The sequence below is a fragment of the Hirundo rustica genome, chromosome 18 (assembly GCF_015227805.2).
Source record: "Hirundo rustica isolate bHirRus1 chromosome 18, bHirRus1.pri.v3, whole genome shotgun sequence".
NCBI classification, from domain to species: domain Eukaryota; kingdom Metazoa; phylum Chordata; class Aves; order Passeriformes; family Hirundinidae; genus Hirundo; species Hirundo rustica.
In genome coordinates, this window is record NC_053467.1 from 5,872,064 (window position 1) to 5,896,045 (window position 23,982).

The 23,982-nt window shown below is 39.2% G+C and overlaps 2 protein-coding genes across 18 annotated transcripts in view; one reads left to right on the plus strand and one right to left on the minus strand.

The window, feature by feature from the left end:
* Positions 1 to 2,340: 2,340 nt before the first annotated feature.
* On the plus strand, positions 2,341 to 4,931 carry NME2 (NME/NM23 nucleoside diphosphate kinase 2). Its single transcript, XM_040081662.2, has 5 exons — positions 2,341 to 2,461; positions 2,661 to 2,793; positions 3,308 to 3,409; positions 4,134 to 4,246; positions 4,697 to 4,931. Exons 2-5 carry the CDS (start codon positions 2,665 to 2,667, stop codon positions 4,812 to 4,814), a joined length of 462 nt encoding a protein of 153 aa, XP_039937596.1. The 5' UTR covers positions 2,341 to 2,461; positions 2,661 to 2,664; the 3' UTR covers positions 4,815 to 4,931.
* Positions 4,932 to 5,342: 411 nt separating this feature from the next.
* MBTD1 (mbt domain containing 1) overlaps positions 5,343 to 23,982 on the minus strand; it is a 35,535-nt gene continuing 16,895 nt past the window's right edge. For all 17 annotated transcript variants that reach the window (XM_040081558.1, XM_040081560.2, XM_040081559.2 and 14 more), the window contains 9 exons: positions 23,696 to 23,784; positions 22,178 to 22,412; positions 20,920 to 20,975; positions 20,555 to 20,659; positions 19,598 to 19,745; positions 17,090 to 17,172; positions 16,548 to 16,782; positions 15,873 to 15,950; positions 5,343 to 9,202 (listed from right to left, as the gene is read on the minus strand). In XM_040081558.1, coding sequence (XP_039937492.1) covers positions 9,084 to 9,202; positions 15,873 to 15,950; positions 16,548 to 16,782; positions 17,090 to 17,172; positions 19,598 to 19,745; positions 20,555 to 20,659; positions 20,920 to 20,975; positions 22,178 to 22,412; positions 23,696 to 23,784 — 1,148 coding nt within the window. In that variant the 3' untranslated portion in view covers positions 5,343 to 9,083. The remainder of the gene's footprint in view (positions 9,203 to 15,872; positions 15,951 to 16,547; positions 16,783 to 17,089; positions 17,173 to 19,597; positions 19,746 to 20,554; positions 20,660 to 20,919; positions 20,976 to 22,177; positions 22,413 to 23,695; positions 23,785 to 23,982) is intronic.

Consider the following 23,982-nt stretch of genomic DNA (forward strand, 5'->3'; position numbering starts at 1 on the left):
CAATGTTAGTAGAAGAAACAACAATTGATGACTTTTGAGTGTATCCATAGCAAGGAAGAAGACAAGGCCGTCAGCATGGAAACTGATTTTAAAAGATACATAAAGAATTTTTGTAGTTAGACTATGTGCATAAGTAAACATGTATATGTGCCTTATTAACTCTTCACAAAACTTTTGCTGAATATATTGACGCTAATTGCTTTCCACCAATGAATATAATAAGTTACTGTGATGTAGTCAATGACTTAGGATCATGGTTTGTTAAGAGTATATAAGCTGGAGAACACGCAGAATAAAAACTATAATGTTGGATCTTGATCATGTGTGTGTGTGTGTATGCCACATCCAACCTGACAGCGACACCCACCTCACTACAAGGACCTGTCCCCGTATGCTCGGGTGCCCGGGATCTTGGGCTTTCCCCTCTGCCCTGCGGGGACCCGGGCTGCAGCTGTCCCATCCCCACTGCTGCTTCGGCGCTGCTCTGAGTTTTCGCTACACAGTAGCCCCGTACCCCCTGCCTGCCGAGACATCCCGAGGATCCAGCCACATCTTCAGAGCTCCTGATATATCTCGTCCACCAGCCTGGGATTTTTGCGCATTCCTGCCATTGCAGTTTCGTGCTCCTCAGAGTCCTGTTGGGGCACCAGGATCAACTGCCACAGGGTTTTGGGAAGCAAAGCCTCTCCTCCACCCCTTCCCATCTTGGCCCAGCCGCCACTGCCACGTGCTCCCCAAGAGTCAGCAGCACCCCCTGCTGGCTGTGACTGGAACTGCACAAAAGGGAAAGCGCCTGTGACCGAGAAAGGCTGTCACTGGGTTCCCGGTTCTCTTGTTAATGTCATACTTGCTGTTAGTTTGATTGCCTTGTAATACATACTAGTAAAGAACTGTTATTCCTATTATAATATCCTTGCCTGAGAGCCCCCTTAATTTCAAAATTATAATAATTCGGAGGGAAGGGGTTTACATTTTCCATTCCAAGGAAGGCTCCTGATTTCCCTAGCAGACACCTGTCTTTCAAACCGAGACAGCAGTGAATGTTGAAGACTTATGATACCTTATGGCAATATTGGGCTCCTAAAAAGAGATGGCAAAAATAAAACAATATTTGCTGTTTCTTCAGTGGGGGAAAAAAAAAAAAAAAAAAAGGAAGCATTTTTATATTTTTTGTCTTATATTTAATTAATGAGTATAAGGAAGGGGAACAAATTCTCTAACTATGAAGCTGTAGGGGAGGCTGTGAGGTTCTCTGGAAAACATTAATTGTAATAGAGCATAAATCACTAGAATAAAAGAAATTGGAGGAAAGGAAATATGTGACAAACCTGAGCATGGGATGGGTAGTCTCCAGTTTAATCTTTCCTTGAAAGGTTACTTGAGGTTTCTTGATTCTACAAAAGAGATAAATGTGGTTTATCTGGAGGTATGGGGGTTGTCAGGAAGCTGATGATTAGTTTCTAATGTGATGAGACTAGGAAGAGGTGGAGACCAGCATTCCTGCATGGCTGAGGTGCCTGAGTGGGTCCAGTGAAACCACTACTTGACCCTATGGAGCCACTAACTGGCCCCTCAATAAGAGAGTGCAAGGAGTGCAGAGGTTATTTCATTGATATCCCGCCTGCAGTGATGGTGTGCGATTATAACTTGCTCAGGAAAAGGTGCTGTATCTACTAGGAAAGGGCCAAGTAGTAAACATCATAAAAAGTAACAACACACTCCCTGCTTCATGTTGTGACACGCGCTCAGGGACTGTGAGGTTTTGACACTTGGCAGCTTCACCTTCCCAATAAGATTACCAATAATGTTCCTGGGTTATGGATCCCCTATTGCTTTTCTGTGATAAATATGCTTCTGAGGAGCTGTAGCTGTGCTGTGCTGTGCAGCTAACTTGGCAAGACCAACCCTCAGGCAGTGGTGATACCTGAAAGCAGCCAACCCAGCAAAAAATGAGTAGAAACTTATTTAGTTTTGTTAAACACCCACTGTTGTTTCAGTGCTTTAAAGGCTTAAACCACAGTTGCTGCGTCCGTAAATTAATAAACTTCGAGGTGGCAGAGGCGACAGATGCGGCTGGGCCTGGCCAAGAGCCGCCCCTCGGGCCCGGCAGCGACCACTATCTTGTCTCGTCTCATCGCATCTCAATCATCATCTCATATCTCATGTCATATCTCATGTCATGTCATATCTCATCTCATCTCATCTCATCTCATCTCATCTCATCTCATCTCATCTCATCTCATCTCATCTCATCTCATCTCATCTCATCTCATCTCATCGCGTCCTAGCCTGGCCTGACCCGGGCTCGCTTGGCGCTGGCGATTCCGCCCCCGAAGCGCGGCCGGCCCGGCGGCTCCTCCTCTGCGTGGGGCGGGGAATCCGCGACCCGCCCGCCTCGCCCTGAGCCTTTTCCTCCGTCGGCAGCGGCGCAGGCGGTAGCGGCGGCAGCAGTTCCGGCTAGGTGAGGCTGGGCCTCTCGTTCCAGGGGCATGGGAGGTGCGGGCGGAGTGGCCTGGCGGGGTTCCGCGGGACCGGACCGGGCCGTGCTCGGTGAGGCCGGGGGGACAGTCCGTGGCGGTGCCGCGTGGCAGGGCGGTGCCGCCATGGCCGCCGCCGACCTTGAGGCCGCGCGTCCCCTCACGCCGCACTCCCGCCCGCAGCGCCATGGCGGGGAACGGCGAGCGCACCTTCATCGCCATCAAGCCTGACGGCGTTCAGCGTGGGCTGGTCGGGGAGATCATCAAGCGGTTCGAGCAGAAAGGGTTCCGGCTCGTGGCCATGAAGTTCGTGCACGTGAGTGCCCGCGCCTTGCCGCCAAACCTCGTCCCTGCCCTGCCCGAGAAGGGCTCACCATACCCACACTCACACCGAGAATCTCTCCTTGTGGCTTCTCGTGCGGTAGAACGGGGATCTGATGGCGGATGTGCTGGAGCACGCGTCGGGTCCGGCTTCCTGCCCGGCACATGGCTTCTCCCCTTTCCAAAAAAAGCGAATTTTGCTCCAGAGGTTTAACGTAGCTTGATTGAGAACTGGAATTGGCCTTGGCTGAAAGGTTGTGTTGGGTAACATCACCCCGGGATCCCGAATTCTATTTAAATCTTATTGACAATTCCCAGCACTGCCACAAAGAACTCCTTTAATTTTACAGCAGGAGCTCCCACTGATACCCACAATAGCACTGCAGCATTGTTGGTAACATTAATTAGTAGTGAATCTAATCACTAATGCCATAGTCTTACACCTGTAACACCTTTTAGTTAATAATATTCAGAATACTATATTTAAGGTTACATTTACCCTTTTAAAGGCCTCTGAAGACCTTCTCAAACAACATTACGCTGACCTGAAAGACCGCCCCTTCTTCCCTGGTTTGGTTAAATATATGAACTCTGGCCCTATTGTGGCCATGGTAAGTCGCTTGATTTTAGTTAAAGATTACTTTCTTGAATATATTTGCTTTGCTGTATCAGTTATTAGGAATATTCAGAGATAGTGTTACAGAAGCTTTTTTCCAAACTATCTAGTTCTGATAGTGGCAAAAGAAAAAAATTAAGATTAAGACAGTGAAACTACTATATAACAAGAAAAGTGCACATATAAAATTAGTATTAAAATGCCTAATATAAAAATGCATAAAGCAAAATTCCTGAAAGCAAATCTGCACCAAAAAACCTGTTTTGGGCAAAAAAAGGTCAGGCTCTCTGACACAAAAACTCAACTTATGTGTCATTCATTCTTACATTCCCCCCAATTAAAAGGTCCTTGCTCTAATGGCATCTCCTGGTGTGATATGAGAGACCATTCAGCAAAGTGTCCCTGTTCACACAACAGAAAGGGTTGGGAATTGGCTTTATATATTTACTCCTTTTACAAAGTATACTCTGTATACAAAGATGAGGCTTGGTAAAGTATCTCCTTCACTGCAGTAACAACATTGATAGTCCTTTTTACAATTACTTCCAGTTCATACGTTTATTTCCCTTTTCACCTTTACAGGCCTAAGAGAGAATCTAGGCAAGGTTACTGTCTTTAGTGGTAAAGCTGTTGTTTGAAAGGTATCATAGAGCAAAGATGAATTGTCAGTATTTTGCATAAACATGGCTTAACAGAATTTTTGTGGTTTTTACCTTAAGGTATGGGAAGGACTCAATGTGGTTAAAACTGGGAGAGTAATGCTGGGGGAAACCAACCCTGCAGACTCCAAGCCTGGCACTATCCGTGGTGACTTCTGCATTCAAGTGGGAAGGTTTGTACTCAAACTGTTAATTGATACTAAAAACTCAACAACTCCTACTCCCTGTTTACCTGTCAGCACAAAAACTGGTGGCAGTCTTTTAGTCTAGAAAGTCAGAATTTGTGGTAGAGACCTTAGTTTGATCATATTTCAATTGCAGGTCACAGTAAACAGCTGCTGCTTAGGAAAGTGGTACAAAGCTGACTTGATGGTGCAATCCAGCTCCTCCCCAGAGCAGCATGTAAGCTCAGGCAGGGGCTGGTATAGAACAGTAGCTCTAGAGTGACGCTGATAGGCATAATTAGCTCTTGGGGGGGGTAGAGGGGGGTGTTGGAACACTCTACTGCTGTTACTTCAGGTAGTCCTCCCCACTCCAGCTGCTTCATCCAAGTTTTTGCAAATTGAGAACAAGGCTGTTGAAAGCGTATTTTTATACAGAACAATGTTTGTCTCCTTCCACAGGAACATCATCCATGGCAGTGACTCCATGGAGAGTGCACAGAAGGAGATCAACCTGTGGTTCAAACCCACAGAGCTCATTGACTTCAAGCCTTGTGCACATGACTGGATCTATGAGTGATAGGTTCCGAAAGTGATTTGTGCCTTCCAACACCTCATCTCATTCCAGCTGCTGCCCTGAGAGCAGCCCCAGTTATCATAGTGCTGAAAGTGACTCAAATAAATGGGTGTGAGCTAATTCCTTGTGGTGCATTCACTTTCAACAGACCCCTGTTCAAATACTCATTCAGGAACCACTGACACATGACCCTGGCACAGCTGCTGGACTCGAGCAGTGGCAAACTTGCAGAGGGAGAGCTGAAGGGAGGCTGGAGCTACTTCCAACACAGCTAGAGGAAAAGAGGGATACCACAAAACTTCCCTCCTTACACAAATACTAAATGAAATGAGAGTCAGTGACAGGCTTGCTCTCTGAAATGTTTATCTAATTCATCTTCTCTTATCAAACCTCTTTTACCTTGTGCTCAGGGTCTCACAGAATCTGCCATCACACCAATGTATTTAAAATACTCATGTTTTTACAGACTATAGGTATTTCTAATAAGGTTAAGAGTGTCTTTTAAACAAAGCCATCATTATTCAGAAAAAAGACTTTTAATCATTTTTATTTTGTGTAAAAAAGGCAAATTTAGTGAATTATTTTCATCTTGTACACAAAGTTATAATTTTAATGCTTTTCACATCCATGCTGAAAATCTGCAGTCTCATAAAAATGAAAGTAACATTAATTTCTCCAAAAGCATTTTTTCACTGAGTTATGTACATTGCATGAGAAAGCTTTAAATACTCTCTCACTCACCACACAAATTACCAAGAAAATAAAAGATTAAATTTGTACAGATATTGATCTATATATCAAATACATACAGAAATTATGTAAAAACCCATTTTTTAATCTTGGTTCCCGCCCCAACATTTTCCCAGGGGCCAAAGCTGATGCCTTTTTTGTGGCTTTTCATTTTAAATACGAAAAAAATCAAAAGGAAGAAAAATTCAGCTGAAATCACAGTTTTTTAAAATCCCTTCCCAATAAAGGATTATTACCAAATATATTAGCACCATCATACAAAGATAGAGGGAGGGTATTCACAACACAGAAAACAATAAACCAAAACAAATACTGAAACCCGTGTTAGTATCCACAGAACAAGGAATCAATAACTGCTGTAGTTCTCCTCAGATGCAGCAAGGAACAGGTTAGAGAGTTCTACTGAAAATAATGTAATAATCAAAGATCAGCAGAGATATCTGGAATAAGAAAAGGGGCAGCAGCCAAGTCAGGGATGGGTTGGGCTGCCTCATGATCAGAAAAACCTGCTGTGCCAAATGCCATAATTAGTCTGACACCATTGAAGGTTTTAGGTGTCCAACATTTGCTGCTCTCTCAGCCAGGTACCACGGCATAAAAGCCAAGAGAAACATTTCAGAGCCATGGAAATGCTCTGCAAACCCAGGGAGATGCCACATGGACACCCCACAGGCGCTCTGGAGATCGCATCCCTGGTAGCACCTTGCTCAGATTTTCCCTGAGCTTCTCAGCAAGTGACTTCCAGCACCTTCTGCAATTTGCTTAGCACAGACGTCACTGTACTTGACAATTACACAACGGAGGAATATTATGAACTCAAAGACACAAAAGACATTTCACCAACTGCTGAAGTCACACGGGTACCGGAGAACGTACACCACCTCACAGACTTTAGTGTTTGATGAATAACAGAATATTAGAAATACTGACATTAGAACAGATTCTTATATTTCTCCCAACACAGAGGTGTGTAAAGGACTAATGTTCCCTCTCGATATTTGCAGACCAACTCTGAAATCAGGGATGACCCTGGGCAATACACAAGGCAATACTCAGTTTAGTGACCTGGCAATGCACCTCACTCTTTAACTAGCCCAACCTTCTACAGTATGACACACTAATTAATGCAACATTTTTTCTTCTGAAGTCAGAAGCTGTTGGGAGAAGAAAGCAAGACTGTGAGAACCTTCTTTGAGCTGATGGGACAACCTGCAAGTTGTTGCATTAAAAAAAAAACCCCTAAAAAACATAGTGCTATACTTACCAAATGAAATCAATGCTTGCAGAGCTGGATTTTACAGCAGATTAAATCGAGAACACAGGAAAACAATCAAGGCTCGAAGTGTCACTACAATGATCTCTAATCCTACTTCTCCAATCTAGGCTGTTCAAAGTAAACATCATGGGTGGGTCAGAATCTGAGATAAGGTATTTGAAGTCTACCAGGTCAAACAAAGTCCTTTTAACTGGCTATTTTAGAGAGGTAAAATGTCTTTACCACCTGAAGTTATAGATTCTTGTAATCAGATTAACAGATTCTGTCAATAGAAGAAGCTGTTGTTAAAGCAGGTCATTTTAAGAAATTTTACCAGTAAGGGAGAAAAGAATTGCAGACATTCCTACACTGTACAGGACATGTTTTACTCCCACTACTAAATACAAAACTTTACATAATTAACCCCGCTTGCATAGAATGAGGTAAACCTGTGCATATCACCAATACTATGTACCCAAAGCTGGAGCAATATTTTAGAAAATATTCAAATTGCTGGTTTTCAACTTTCTATGCACTTTTTTTAAGCTCAAACAACAATATACAAAAATGGTCTCCTGGGGCTCTGTGGGTTGATAAAGTAATTCTTAGGCTGTAGGAATACAGACGTTAATAATTTTTGATCAACTTTTTTTTAAGCCCTAACTTATGGTCAAGAGTCAGATATCATTGTACTGCTCCAAAGGGGACCTGTGAAGACCCAGAAGCACTTACAGAACTTATGAGATAATTCCTGAGAGTTTAGTTAATGAACCTTACTGGTAAAAGCTAAAGCTCTTGATGCACATTCTTCCAGTCACAGCTCTGCAGGGCTGATCAACCACCTCTCATTCATCAACTCCATTTACAAAAATGCACAAAGGTTAAAAATATGGAAGGATAAAAACCCAAATAATTAAGAGCTCCTGCAAAAATATTTTGTGTTTAAGTAGTCATAATTTTCACCCTTTTATGGGACTTTTGCCTTTTAAGTTGCCCAGGTAGGGCTAAGGGGATGCTTGACATGAGACAAGAATTCCAGGCAACAGGCAAATTTAGTTTATGAATTATAGACTAAAACCATGTAATTTTGATACTGTTCTCAAGTCTCAACTCCTATGTTACACTATTGTAGCAAGACACGAATATTGCAGGCTATGCAGGACTGTACTAATTTTTAATCCACAATGTAGGGCTCCTTTCAGCTCACCTTAAACCATGTGGCACATCAGCTCTGAATGGTCGCAGATAGCTATTTAAGATGGTAAGGAAACATTTAGGACTTTCTGAATGGAAAAAAAAAAACCAAAAAAACCACAAGAATACTCACAAGTTCCATCCCAATATCAAGGGAATCCTTAGTCACTGTCCATCTAAGCTGCATCTTCAGTCAAAATTCAGAGCTACAACTAATCTTCCAATGAGAGAATTTTCTGAAGTTCCAGTTTGGCATAGGGCTCTGTAAACATTTGCTGAAGCATTCCAAGACCACAGACATTCATACACAGACAAGAGCTTTGTAGATCCAATACAATGCCCACTGCAATTGACGGAGACAAGGCTACTGATATTAATGGGCACTGAATCAGACCCTAAGGAACATTAAAAAACAAATCCTTATATAAAAAAGGGTACTTTAAATAAAAACACCTTGAAAAGTTAAAATCTTCCTCAGACAATGGCTCTGTTGCACTTGGGGCTACTCACTGAGTAGAGCTTCACAGGACTATCTTCCACATATAATTTATGCCTCTAAATCAGGGCTTTAAAACCTTATTTTCACAACTAAAAAAACAGAGGCGTGACCAGTGCAGTTCATAAGAGTCTAAAAGTCTCCCAACTTGTACCAAAAAGGTTCATTTGTTATGACAGTTCCATTTGTATTTGCAACTATATCTTCCTCCAACTGCTTCCCACAATCATGCTAAATAAACTTTAATCTTACAAAAAAATTAGATTTTCAGTTCTTGTTAACAATGCACAATAAATCTGAACCTGAAAATATTACAAAATTCTTTCAAAAGCTTCAAATACAACACAAAAGTGTCCTTTGTTTTTGTTTTTAATAAATTGAAAAATCTTTATCACTAAAATAGTTTCCCCACCCTTCCAAAAAATTCTGAACTGAGTCTAATTCATCTATATTTAGCAAAGCACCCCAGGCACAGTCATCTGAACTGCACCATCCAAGTGGGAACAGAATCAGTCAGTCTTGGAGAAAGATTCTTTTCCTATCACCAATGCTGTGCCCCTCACTCCTGGGAGCTGCCTCAGGGTTCCTGTTTGATGTAGTAGCTGGCAGAGCCGTTACTTTCCTGGTCAGATGTCCCCTGCAGGAAGCTGTACTCCTCTCCATCCAGCAATTCCTCCTTCAGCTGTAATGAAGTCACTACAAATCAAAAATTGACATTAAACATCTATATAAAGTGCAACTTTTCCTTTAATTTACTTAATAATATTGACATTGGGAGCATCTCAGATTCGCCATTTTCTTATATTCTGCATTTTAGCAACGCTTTAACGCTCAGGATCCCATAGAGAACAGACACTTTGTGACTGCAGATGGAATCTACAGTTGTGCTCTAATATTAAACAGATTTCAAATGACTTACAATAATATATTCTCTGCCAGATTTTCTCAAGAACTGAGTATTTTAAACCACTAACTTTTAAACCGCTTTGCTTCCTATTTAGTCTTGACACAATCAAAAATGGCCAACAGTTAACCTACAACTCAAATTACTTAGCCCACTTACTGCAAACAGTCTATGTGAGACAACAAAACACTGACAAAGATTTCTCGACCTATCATTAAAATTTTAAGATCCCAGAAGGTAAGTTTCATTAAAGCAAAGCATTTTTTGTAGTTTAAATCTTCTCTCTTCTTGTGTCAAAATTAAATGGAAATGAGATTAAGACAAAGATGTTATGAATAGCAATAATGTCACAATTACCTTTCCAGTTTCATTAATGAATAGAGATGATTAGCAAAATATAAGCACAATAAAAAAGAACACTGAAAACAAAACATGTAAACATTTATTAAAGGTGCAGTACCCACATTAAAGGGTTGATTATATAAAAAAATATTCTCTATGACTAAATGAATGAGAAAAGTATCAAAGTTTATAATTATTGAATATAAAGTTTATATACATTGTCAATGTGTCTTGAAATGCAGAAATATGCAGTGAAAGGAAAAAACCCCAACCCAGAACCTGCTGCTACTGATAGCCCAGCAGTTAATTTATAAAGCTGTTTAATTATTCTTTTATATTCTATGTTGAAACCAGCTTTTGAGCTAAACAATAATAAAATTTGAATATTAAGATAGTAGATGTCAAAAGTTGCTGCAGCATAACACAAGCTCTCCTCATCTTTCTTTAATAGGTTCCTCTTCCCACTTACACAGCCCACAATCCCTTCCTTATTTTTCTCCCAAGTACTCTTCCCTGCATCATGCCCAACTTTGGCAAAGATTCCTGATCTCTGGGGTCAGCAAAGTGCTGTCTAAATGATAAGATACACAATTGGCTACTTGGCTATGCTACAATGCCTTAAGCAAAGGCTACACAGAGGTCAGGGATGCAAACCAACCCATTATTCACATTGCTTCCCTTCTCTCCATGAGTAGGAAGTTCCTGAAGGTATGGTATTAACAGCAGTTACTGGATTTGGATTGTCTCTGGCCCATTTTAACCAAAGTCCTGACATCTAGATATTTAATGATATCTTACTTAATTTGTTCCTATTATACAGCTTTTAACTACAATTCCCCATTAGAAAAGCTTAGTTACAGGTACACACCAAATTACTTAAAAGAAGAAAAAAGTAAAACTAGTGGAAGACATCCAACTGAAGGAAAAGAAATGCAGATGGGCATTCCATTTTTACAAGTGTCCCAGTGATTTGCCAGGACACAGAGATAGACTGTGTCTGATAACATGATCTTTAAACCTCCCAAAACCAATACAAACGGAGCTCCAGATTTTGGTGAATCTCTGGGAACAGTCTCCTCCCTTTGCCAGGCTGGCTGTAGGTTCTTTTTAAAAATGAAGCAGTCCAACAGGTGAATTTCAGTGCTCAAGAGATCGTTTCAGATGACTGAAAGATGCGAAGTACTCATGCACCCTAATGGAGCACCAGGAATTTGCTAGAGCAAAATCACTTCATACAAACCAAGATGAAGAAGTGCTGAACCTTTCTCCTGTGCTCCTGACAGTACAAAAGGGGAAGGAATTGGATTTGAACCTTACTGAGATCTCCCATGGACAAGATGCTTTAGAACAGATGCTGTTTTGTTACTTACCTTCCACTGACTCCATTCAAAGTCATGCAAACATCCCCTGCACTGTGCCTGCATATGTCCTACAGCTACTGCAGTTTCAAGCAATAAGTGATGCTGAGGAGTATGCACATAATTACTGCGTTCTGGCCAATCTCAAACGTGTTCTAAACTGATTAGATGGTCTCAAGGTCATACCTCCTTCTAAGAGACTGAAAAGGTATGATCTTGCTGGTTTCAATATAAACACAAACATCTTCGGATAATGAGAAGGCTCCACCACAAAGTTAATTTTGTCCAGCCTTACCAAAACTCAGTGTTGAAAAGTTCCCCTCAACTGATCACAGAAAGCACTGAGTATCAGAAACTAAGGAACACAGGTGTTTCATAGGAACTGTGAGATCTAATAACACAGACATTCAGACTGTATATGTCATTGCACTATAGAAATGCAATGCAGGTGTAGACTTGACATAAGAACAATTGTGCAGAAATAGATGCTCCAGAACACGCTCCCCTAAGCAAGGCTTCTCTTTGGCATCAAAGGCTCTGTTAAACACGGCACATGCACACTGGTAGGAACACGAAGTGAAACTAAAGGGGTCCTTGAGAAGCGTTGAGAGGTGTGCAGAATAGAGTAAAGGTGTTCCTCTGGGCCTAAAGGTTGTATGTGGGTTCCTTTTTTCCTAGTCTGCTAATGGATAACACATGGACAAGAGAAATGGTTCTGGATGTATTCCAGAATCAGCAGAGAGTATTGACAGGGCAGCCTATGCAGACTAAGGCAAGCTTAAGGGACTAATCAAGCAAATCTGAGGATAAATCTATCAGCCTGGCAACTGTCCTGCAGGGAGAGCATCATTCAGCCTGACAGGTGCTATTGCCAAAACATATTTGTTAGCAATAATTTGCTGCATTATGCTGCCAGAGATATCAGGAAAAGGGAAGAGAAAAACTATCAGATATCCTTGAAGTGAACTTGTATCATTGAAGATGGATTACATTATGTTATCAATCTTAAATATATTCAGAATTTCAATATTACTGATTAATTTTTAATAGTTTCTCTGCTCACTCATACAGATACACCATTACACTGGCTTCAAATATCTTTTCTCAGTAATCCAGAAAATTTCAAATAACATATTCCAAAGGTATTTTCCCAGATAACTGGCTTTTTCTGATACAAATACAAAAATGTTTATTTACAGCATATAGTTATTTTCTCTGCAAAGAATAATACACAATAATGATTTACTTACATCCAATAAATATTCCCAGATGCACATTACCATGCAGTTTTACAGGGTGCATTTTTGTATTTTAAAACTTTGCAGAGCCCCTCTGGGATTCTCAGTAACGCATACCACAATCTTCTTTGTCAAAAGTCCTAAACCAGCTGTAACCCTCTGCTATTATTATTTCAGTGACATGGTGCATTGGTGAGAATGAAAAGCTCTCTAGCAGAAAAAAAAAACCTAAACCAACTAAAATCGAAAGGAAAGGAAAAGGAAAAAAAAAAAAAAAAAAGGGAAAAAAAGATTGGATGAGTCAGCACATGACATCCTGGACCATAGCTTCCCACTCTGTTGTGACCAGTTACTTGTTTGGGGGCTGGGACTGAACTCTTGGCTATTCCTGGGAGGCTGGAAGGCCTCAGGGGCTGTCTGTGCTGGAAGGGCTCGGCATGGAGGAGGAATCAACTTGTCATTCCCAGAGAAGCTCCTCCGCACCTCACCTGCCATGGGTGGGCTGGACAAACTGACAGGTTTCTTCCCAACTGGTATCTTCCTCTCTAAACATCAAGTCAAACTAAAATAAACACTTGGATTAAAGTGCATCAGGCAACTCTGACTGTTCACTGAGAAATGGTTCTGATTGATATTCACCCATTCTCAAAAACCAGGGCCTGTACAATGGCACCACTCAGTTATTACTGCAAATATTGTTCTCAACAACCACACTGTCGTCCCTGAATTCTACAGGCTATGGATAGGAACTTCAAGGGAATTGCTTAATACCATGACCCACTTATTTCATGCTCTATCAATGAAATACAAATGCTGTGAATTAGTCCTGTTTCAGCTACACTGCATAGTCACACACATTCCTCTACCTGGGCACCCAAGACATCTTGGCTCAGTTTCAGGCTGCAGTTGTTTCAGTGTGTGTGCGCCTAAGAGACAGAAGGATGATTCTGGGGAAATAATCCTCTCCAGACAAAGTTTATCACCTCTAAAAAGATATGCTCTTAATTCCCTTAGAATGGTATTCCAAATTTTTTACCGTGCCTTACAAACACAAATAACCATTTCAGCACGTAGAAAAAACTTCTAAAATGCCCTCAAATTGTTAAACTGCATTTCATGAAAAAATATTATTAAAACATTTTCCATACGAATTACCACGTTTCTCCTTTATCACTAAGATGCTCCTATTCTATGCTCAAGGCATATTCACTGTGGTATTCAGGGTACAAGATCTGTAACAGAAATCAATGCTTTCAGCTACATCAAAACTGTGGCTGTTGATGCTTCAGTCCTATCAGCACTGTCAGACAAACAAAAGCCCAGCCCTGAAAAGATAACTGATTATGTATATGCTAAAGATAAGAAGAATATTTAAGCAGAGTGGTATAAGACAACTTCAGGATAAGCCTTTTAAAGAGACTAATGACGAAGAAAGAATGGTGTCTACAGAATCCTAACCTTGAAAATATGTGGGTCAGATTATCTTTTCAGTAACCTTAATCTGATATACACACCTAAGAGGAAGCAGACAATACTAGCAGATATTGCATCCTTCATTATTAATTAATTGTCTGGGCATGCTTCCATGTTACCCTTCAAGAAGTCACGCACACAGCCTTCTAAACAGCAGGCACACAGCACAAAACCCTACTCACTAGAACACTATTGAAAAGGGAATTGGGGGCGATTCTCAAGTGTCTCCAAAAGCATTCCTGAAGCATTTACAATGCAATCCGTTCTGCTTCCCAGTGAACATGTGCACTTCCAGTGCTCCCAGGAAGAGGGGTACACTGCTGCAGCAATCTGCATAATTACACACAGCAGAATGACTCAATGACATCCTGGGCTGTGTTGTGAGTACACGAGAAAAATGTGTGGAAATAACCCTGCCCTGCTAAAACTGATCTAGTTTATGACAGTTTCTTGTTAATCATATGTGGTGACTTTACATGGTACCATAACAACATCACAGCTGCATTATATGGTTTTGTAATGGAGATCCTTTACAAAATAACTTTCTATTTTATTTACAAGTGCTGAACAAGAAAAAGCTTCAGAAGATATTTTAGTGTTACTTCCTGTGACTCAGCATTTCCACTGCCATAACCTACTTAGAAAAAACCCATATAGGAGGCAGCTGGCTCTAACTGTTCATGGCCTTGCTCTCTCATATTCTGGTGATTAAGGATTTCTTGGTATTGAGCAAACAGTCCAGAACACAATCAGTTTTCCTTGCTTCCACAGGCAACATTTACCTTAGGTTAGTGAGAAATGAAGAAAGAATTTCCCTAGACTAAATTTTCTAAAGCTAGACTAAAGCTCTCTATGGCACTAAGTAGGAGGAATTTTCCAGGTTAGGGTCACACTTACTGTAAGACGGGTAGCAGAGGTATTAGGAAAGGGATAAGGTAAGGAGTATGATGGTCTAGAACAGCTTGCCAAACAAAATCTGCTCAGACAGTGCAGAATTATCCAAAACCAGGTCCTACGCAAAGGTAATTAACCACAGAGCCATATATCCCCAGCTTAAAGCAAAAGCACTCACATCTTTCCCCAGATGTTCTAAAATCAGGAGTTTTCCAGTACCTGAATTCTATTTAAAAAATACTGCTGCAAGATTCTGAAAAGGATCTGGATTTTACTGTTTATTTTACTGCTTATTTCCTAAAGCAGTGCAATCTTTGAGGCACTTAACAAGAGGTTCTAAGAACTCCCCAGACATCTGTTTCATCTGTGGCATTCACCAGACAACTTCTTTTCATGACCAAAGATCAACACAGCCAAGGTTGTATTCTCAGCAACTGGGGAAGAAGGATCCAATTTGCCTTGATAGATCCATTCACAAATTCACCAGGAAGACATGGTTTTAATTCCTCACATTGGTGCTATACAACAATGAAACAATCTTGAAACAAGACTAAATTAAGCAAGCTAATTTTATATTTTGACAATTTGATTCCAAGGGAATCAATTACCGTAGAAAGTGCCTGAACACTGCAGATTCTTAAAAATGTCATTACTGTGTTTTACTGTGACAAGAACAGCCACATACAGCAATGCTGTTTGTTTCTGAATGAAGTAATACAAAAACTTAATTTACATAGATGCCTAAACCAAGACATCTGACAAATAAGTAGCTTTTTTGTTTCAAAGAGAAGCCAGTTAGATGATAATTTAAATTTTCTACACCTCATTCTTTCTGATCCCAGTAACTTGGTTCTTATTCCTTCACCTGTGTTACAGGCAGCAGAGGGAAAACTGTTGATACCCGAGTATTTTGTACAAGGCAGTACAACTACCAATATAGTACACAGCCAACATATTACTTAACTGATCTATTTTAGCAACAAAAAATATTATTAGCAACATCTACCCTATCACGAATTTTTTAAAAGTGGTTATTCTCAATGAAAAAGTTCCTTCTGTGGCATACTGCACCTTTAAGCATAACACCTGTTTAGACACAAACATTTCCAATTAGAACAGGGACTTAGGTAGAGACCACAAACTATTTTGTCACCCACTTTTCTTCTGTCCTTTGTACTGTTGTGATTTAGCTTTTTTCTTCTGTTTGGATGAACTTGACTGGCTATCCCTTGATGCTGCAAAAATGAAGAATTCAAAATTTATGCTTATTATAAAAAACAAAAATGAGTAACTTTAGATTCAAAGCTGCTACACAATTACAGAATATTTCCTTAGTGACTCAGCAAAGACAGAAATTTACTGTGGAAAACCAACTCTCTCATTACCAACACAAACTCTCTCATTACCCCCTCATTAAAAAACAGTTCTTGAAACATATTTCATCAGTTATTATTGCTTATAATGTGACAGGACAATCTGTGATGTAATAAATTAGATACAGCTTCTGCACAGGTGAGTTCCACCAAATTCAGGAGGTGAAACAGATAATTTGCCAGTCTTAAAGCAATATAAAATCTTGGCAAGCTCCTCCAGAACTGACAAGAGGCTCTTTTCCCTGCATCAAATCAGCAACTTCTGGCCTTGAAAAATAGTAAAAAACACTCAGAAGTACTTTAGAAATCAAAGTGGGAAAGATTAGAACTTTGAATTATAACTTCCAGGCATTAGCAAGAGTTTTTCTATTTTTGTTATACCTGGGGACATAACTGGATAAGGGTAGAAAAATGAGCCCCCATGGAAATAATTTCCATTATTGACAAAGCTAGACTCACACTGTGGTGCTGGAGGCTGGAGCTGGTATCCAGTGAGCTGACACCATCCCACGGGATACAGGTCTGGGGACTCACAATCCACCCACTGATCATATTCATCTTCCCACCCATCGAAGTGTATCCTTAGAAGCCGGTGGATAATGCGTGTCACTGTGGCCACACACACCAGACGAGGCTCCATCAGATCTACAGCCTCCAGTTTCATGCCAACATGAAACCCATGGTTTGGAACTTCCTGGGGAAGGAAAGAAGGCAAACATCAGTAAACAGACATGTTCATTAAGACAGTTTAAGCACAGTAGTGAAACAGGGATTTCAATCAACTTAATATAGAAAAAAATCCAAGTATCACTGATGAATTTTCCTGTACCTCTGCATCTGTTTAATATTTTAGAGATATCAACCTTTGTTTACTCAAATGGTTCTTATCTCTAAAAGTCTTATTTTTCAAAATTGTATTTAACAAATGGCTCCATCCCATGCACTGTGCAAAAATGTAAAGAAAATACTAATTCTAGTACAAACATGTATGATTTCATTACCTTATTGAAGAGCTTTACTGGTGCTGCTATTGAGTCAGTTTCCCTGAGGTAGTCAAACCATTTAAAAGGGAGTTTTGCATAACCTGTGAATTTTAAACAACATTTTCATACATCAGCTGCAAACTTCACATGTAAGAACAACAGCAAAAATGACACATTGGGAGTGTTACAGCTAAAAAGACAACAAAAGTCAAACATCAGTATCAGAAACTTCCACACTCTGATCTTTGATGTAAGGGACAAACAGCCACCTGGACATTGCCCATTCGCAACAACCAAGAAGAATGAAACACTGGGTAACATAAAAGGTGTCATTTAAGTTAAGATTAATCACTTTAACTGGAAGTTTTTTGTCCACGCAGATTCTCATCTCTACAAATGCCCTACACAAATGACCCAGAACAGATCATGGAATTAAGAATATCTAGTTTTTTTCCCTGTGGGGAAATAGCTCCACTATTGAAACACTTAAATTGTCAGGAACTGAATGGTAAGAATAAACATAAATATTTTAAAAGTTTAGTAAGGGTAAAAATAGCAGTAATATGTAATATGGAAAAATAGAGGCTTTTTTTAAAGCTATTATAAAGAGAAGAAAACAATCTCTCAAAAATATATGTAGCTGCTACTGAATATGCATAAAACATAGGAATATCTTTTCCTTTGGGCAACTTCAACAACTGCTTAAACTAATAATTCTCTAATTGTAGCTGGAGCAACAACAGCCGGAAGAATTTCTCTGCAGCAGTGTGCAGTGATGGACATCCTGAAAATCTGCAGTGCAGTGGGCATGGCATGGGAGCTACAGGAGAGGTCTGAATCTCACCTCTTTGGGGGCAGAGGGCTGCCACACTCAATGCCCACAGCCCAAAATTCAATCCCATCCCTCAAAATGCCTAAGCATCTTCATCTTCTACTGATTTCAGCATGAGATGAAGTTGTTTGGGAGGAATGAGCTTTGCAAAGTCCAATGATTTCACAGCAACTGAAGTTATCCACAATACTAAATGCTACTTGGATAAGAGTGCTCACACTGGCTATGGAATATTTCCATGAACAGATGCAGCTGGAGAGCTAATAAATAATGGCAATACAGTATCAGTTCTGCATATTAATGCTTTTCTTCTCAATGTAACATTCCTCTGCTACACCAATATATTTGTACTCAAGTCCATCACACACAGGAAATGCGCATGTGGGCCTTGTCAGACCAGTCAGAATTAAGAAACTGTCAACTTTCCAGTCCATGATTTGGAAAGTAAAATACCCTCCTCATTAGAGCCCCGATCACTCTGATCCTATTAAAAACACTAATGCGCATTACGCTCTATATTTTACTGCTAGTAATTCCTCTTCCAAATGACTTTTAGAATATTGCACATGTGATTGATAAACACCTCTCACTGACGACACAGGATATAGGAAAAACTGCAGTAAAAGGTAAAATGTACATAGAGGTAAAGAATTAGGTTGCTGTGATACAAGAAACACTAAGTATCATATACATGCTAACAACAAAATCCACATTCTGAAAGTGTTTCAAGAGTGAAGAGGTAGTCTTATCACCAAAGGCAAGTTTTTCTCCTGTCTCAGTTTCATATATGTATTTCTAAATTGATTGATATGTATTGATATGCAAGCATTTCCTCCCATAAAAGCTTCTATTGCAAGAGTCTCTGCACCTCAGATTTTTGAGGGATGCTGGTGCCCATGGATTTCTAGGCAATAAATTCACTAAATGAGCTGACTGAAACATAAAACTAAACCTGTATAACTGCCCTTTCAACACACTCTAGAGTAACAGTTGTCACTTGACAACAACAAAAAATGATATGAAATTACTTTTTTCATGTTGCATTACACTGTATTATTACCTAGAAAAACAATTCATTAAATACAAGTAGAAGCCTACAAGAATAAGACGGAGGGAAAAAACCCTAGAAAATTGTCATCTGCTGCTATACAGCTATGATTCTCTTAAAAAGTGCCAGACCAAGGCAAAAAATGGGAAAAGGGAGGTAAAGTCTTCTATAGGTACATGAGCTTGTGAACAGACAGCTTTTCCACACAAAGGCTTTTATGCAGTGTACAGTCCTAAAATTCACATTTGTGTATAGCCTTCCAAAAATTGATTAGTGTAGTTGTGAATTAGCTTGAGATTCTTCACAATGTTTCATTAATTGTTTTGGTAGCCAGGACTTCCCAACCAGTGACACTTTCTGAAGAGCCCTTTTAGTGACTCCCACACTTCCCACTGACTTAGTGGAATCCCCAATTTCTGACATCAAATTATTATTTCAGCCAATAATCAATTTAACTTCTAAATGAAGAGTTGGGTACCTCTGGTTTAGATTACTTCAAAGTAAAGCTGTTATATTTGTTTCAGACTTGAGAAAGTCCTAAGAAGTGACCTGAATTTTGTAGACTGAGTTAAGAAACAAAGGATACGGCACATACAGTATCACTGAGCAATATTCACAATAAAAGGTGTCAGAATGCTACCTGTACCTCTGGGTGGAGTTAGTTCAATCATGTTAATTTCACAGAAACCAACAGGGAAAATAGAAGGGGAAGTGGCATGGTAACAAAACCAATCAGACCCATCTGCTGCTTCTGAGCCATCAATCCCAATCATAAGATAGCCGTCTGCTAATACCTTGGTAAAGAGAAACAAAAATTCCACATTAAATACCTTCAGCTGGGTGAGAAAGCTAGAAAGAAAGTATGCCATGTTTCAAGAGTGAAAGAAGCTCAACAATAACGGAAGCATACTTAGAAGGACATTCAATTACAACAACCCCCCCCAAATCATAACTGTCTCCAGGACTATGAATACAACTCTTACATGTATCTTTGATAATTGCTGTCATGAGATCAACATTTCCTTTTTCTGATCTGTAGTTTATTTTTCTTGTGAACATCATCTCTACTTCTAAAGCTTTATAACTCAGTCTATTCCTCAGCTTAGAAGGATATTCAGTACACCATTACCCAAAATCATAACCATACGCCTCTCCTCAGTAGAAAGGTTAAACAACTCAGCTAAGCTGCTTTTTACATTTTCTCTTTTAAAGCACATTCCACATGGATTAGCTCCTTTTCAATGAAGCTAAGAAAGAAGGACAGCCTCAAAATATCTTCATAGACTTCTGCAAGTCAGCAAGATGAGGTTTGGTTTTGAACAGCTGCAAAACACTTGGTATAATTAGCAGAATATTTTCCTGCAAATTCATCTTACAAATACATTCTAATGAAAACTAAGACTGAATTTTCAGAGAATAAAGTCAAATATACATGAGCATGTTTTCAATGCAGTTGTATATAAACAACTGACAGATATACCCCATTCACTGTGTGAATGACCTCAATTAATTTTGGTTTGGAGCTTTTTGTTTCAAGCCTGAATAAAAGTTAGGGAAAAAGGATTCCTCCCTGCCTCCCCAAAATGCACATTTGCTTTCTTACCTTTCTGACCGTTGCCACACATATTGCTGAAAGGTTTAGGGGGTCAATAGCTTCCAATTTCATGCCTTCTTTAAACCACTCTCCAGCTGCATCGACCTCTTTTACCTAAAGAATCACAAAACAGCAGCAGAAACAAAGATTTTAATGAGCCTGGAACAAAACATACCTCCACACTGCCAAAACAACAGACTGAAATACCTGTTCTACCACCTCTGCTTATATCAAGAAGGTCAGATTGGATAATAAAAGCAGAAATGCTTGTGTTGGGCTAGGATGTAAACAGAGTTTCCGGTCTGGTTTACACACAACAGGAACTAAAGGTCCTCAATCAACTGTGCAAAGAGTGTTCTAGCTACTGAACTCACCTTCATAAATAAGTGTGGGGGTGCATCAAAATGTCCATCCTGTTTCTTTGCAATATCTACAAGGAATAATAATAATACTACTATAATATTGTTCAGAAGTTTTGTTCACAGAGCAAATAATATGTTTTTCTGACTATGTTAACCAACACGACACAATCACTGGTGTGGCAGGCCCACAGTTTATAATAACTATCGCAAAAACCAGGAGGACATAATCCATCCATTTTCCTTGCCAACTTCAACCTGAGCTGCCTCTATAACACAAACATCATTTATGGAAAAAAAACAATATCCAGTATTTACAAGACCATTTGATTACATCACAAAATTGATGAAAGTATTACGTAGAAGCTTTTGCAAAAAATTGGCAGGTAAACTACTCTGCACTATGCCATGACAGAAATTTGCATTTATATATATATTTATATAATTACAAATAATCACTTTAAATACAAATATATGGATATGTGTATCTATATGTATCTGTTTATAAATGGTTTCAGTGAAAGTTGAAGCACTAGGAAAACTGAAGGCTTTTTCCTGAAGGGAAGCCTTGTTGAATGCTTTACAGAAATTCTCTCTCTGACAAGGGATACCAGCTCAAAGGAAGAGAGAAATAATAAAAAACCCAGACTTTTTGCTGTTGTTGTTGTTTAGAAACCTTAACTATTTCAATTTACAATTGCTTTTGTATTTTAGGTAGCAAAGGACTTAATTGTGTCCCTTCTATCAAACTCTCATTTCACTTTCCCAGTCCATTCCCTAATGCCCTCTAAAGCACATAAATACTGCAATATAAAGGACAGTCTTTATACTTGCAAGTAAAGAGGAATTCTGTATCTACAAGGATACGTGTCCACATTGTATTGTACAAAAAAAGGAGCTAGATGAGAAGAAACTAGGAGTTTGTGGAGCAGAGCTGTAATTCCAGTTATCAGCATGAAAAGTGAAGTTTACCAAGCTTGAATTGGGCATTTAAAGGTTTTTCTGCCAACAGTTTGCTGAACTCTGTTTATCATTGAATGTCCTAAACACTAAAAATCAACCTAAAGGTTATTGTGCCTTTTCCACTTCTGTATAATATGTTAATTATAATTTTAACTGAAATTCCTGAGTGTAATAGAATGGGTAAAACCTCTGGGCCACATTACATAATGTTTTAAAATACCATTATTCAAGTTAGATTAATTCTATAAAGCAAGAGAACTGCTTAAGCCAACTCTGCCCACAAAACACCTCTAATTCAGACCAAACTTACCAGATCTTTTGAACCTGTGTCCTATACTTCGAGACCAGCCAATATGATGAATGAGTGGGCTGTACATATGGCACCAGAAGTCATCAGTTTTGTCCTCACTCTCTTCATACACTAACCTCAGGCGGCCCCCAATGACACTTTCTACCACCGCCACCCTTGTCCGGCAGAGGTGTGTCTTGTCCACTACTTCTACCCTCATGGAAGTTTTGAATGGGTACTGCATACTCTCAGATACCTCGAAGCAACACAGAACACATATTCTGTAAGAATATCCTCTGGTTTTCCATCACCCATCTATTAAAGCACAGTATTGATGCACTTGTCATTTAATTGAACTTCTTAATCAACCTGGAGAAATTACAACACAAATTATTTCTCTTCTATTTAATTGTATGTTATTTAATTGTAACAAAATGTTTCAGAAAACTAAAAATAGATCCTACAATGCTTTAATTGTTTCAAGGTCATTCCTTAAGAGGAGATACAATTCTCACATAAGTTCAAGGAATTTTCCACTGACAAAATGAAAGTTTGCTCAGCTGTTAACAATGGGTGAAGTTACCTTGAGAAACAACTTTAACAATTAAAACCTCAAGATTTTTTGTTCTTGCTTTGTCATCCACTCAAAATACAGCATTTTAAAAACAGGATTAAAATAAGTCATTTTAAGGCATGGAACATAAACCTTCAACATAATCAAAGCTGAACATCTACAGAAGTATTGATTCAAAATACACAAAAGAAAAGAAACAAGTTAATCTGCTTTGTGAAAATAGACTGTATTTAAAAATCAGTATCTGTCACTTGCCATTTTCATCCCCAAAGGACTGAGATCTTGCCAATATAATTTGTCTTCTAACTGAGCCAACTTTAAAAAAAAATAACAACTGCAGAAAGCTTTTTGGTTGTTTTTAAACATTACATGCAGTGTGAAACAACAAATTAAGTCTCATATTTCTACTAAGAACTATATGCACCATCATCTCACGATATTGGTGAGTAAACTTACAGCACACTGTACGGTACCTGTCACACCTGAAGACACGACTAAGACAGAAAGAAACCTAGTCCAGAGCAGGAAATAAATACTAAGATTTAAGTGTGATCTTTATTCCTTTTACATCCATGGTATATTAACATATTCTGTTCAATTTGTTGAAATAATACATGATAAAAGTCATTCCTCAATCAGAAAAATCAGTTTTCATTTCTCTTATATATCACAGGACAACTAACGAACTCTTCTGGGTTTTCTGTGGATTTTTTAAATGGGGTACTTTAAAATTGACTAACTAGTTTTTATAGCAAGCTATTCATTCTAGAGCAGTTTTCCAAATACATACTGACAATCATGGACATAAGTGGAGAAAGGACTCCAAGAAAAACTGCATTTAAGGGAAGAAACTACTGTATCTCCCTCATTGCAAGAGAAGCTGAAGTGCCACTATAAAATATTTCAGTTCTTCACACTGCTGCAGTATTCTTTACAGAACACCATTGATATTGCATTGGCCTTACCTTCTGAGAAAAGTCAGGAGGAAGTGTTTTGGCACCAGTAAGTCGTTTCACAAGAAAAGCTTTCCAGTTTGTGTATTTGTGTTGGACGGCTGTTGCAAATGAAGGGGAAAAATAAGCCACTGATTTTTAATTGTGCCTGAATTTAATCTGAGACGATAATACAGCCTGGAATATGTAAAGAAGATATCCCAGATGACTATTAAAATGCCTAGATGACAATAATGAAAAAAAGCCTCTTTAGAGAATGAGTGCTACCCAAGACTAAGTTTATAGGCCAGGATAAAGAA

What these genes read in the sequence shown, in the direction of transcription:
- NME2 (XM_040081662.2), top strand. Translation starts at nt 2,665, where the DNA reads ATGGCGGGGAACGGCGAGCGCACCTTCATCGCCATCAAGCCTGACGGC. An exon ending in TGGCCATGAAGTTCGTGCAC is followed by an intron (nt 2,794 to 3,307) that starts GTGAGTGCCCGC and finishes ACCCTTTTAAAG; the next exon opens with GCCTCTGAAGACCTTCTCAA. An exon ending in CTGGCCCTATTGTGGCCATG is followed by an intron (nt 3,410 to 4,133) that starts GTAAGTCGCTTG and finishes TTTTACCTTAAG; the next exon opens with GTATGGGAAGGACTCAATGT.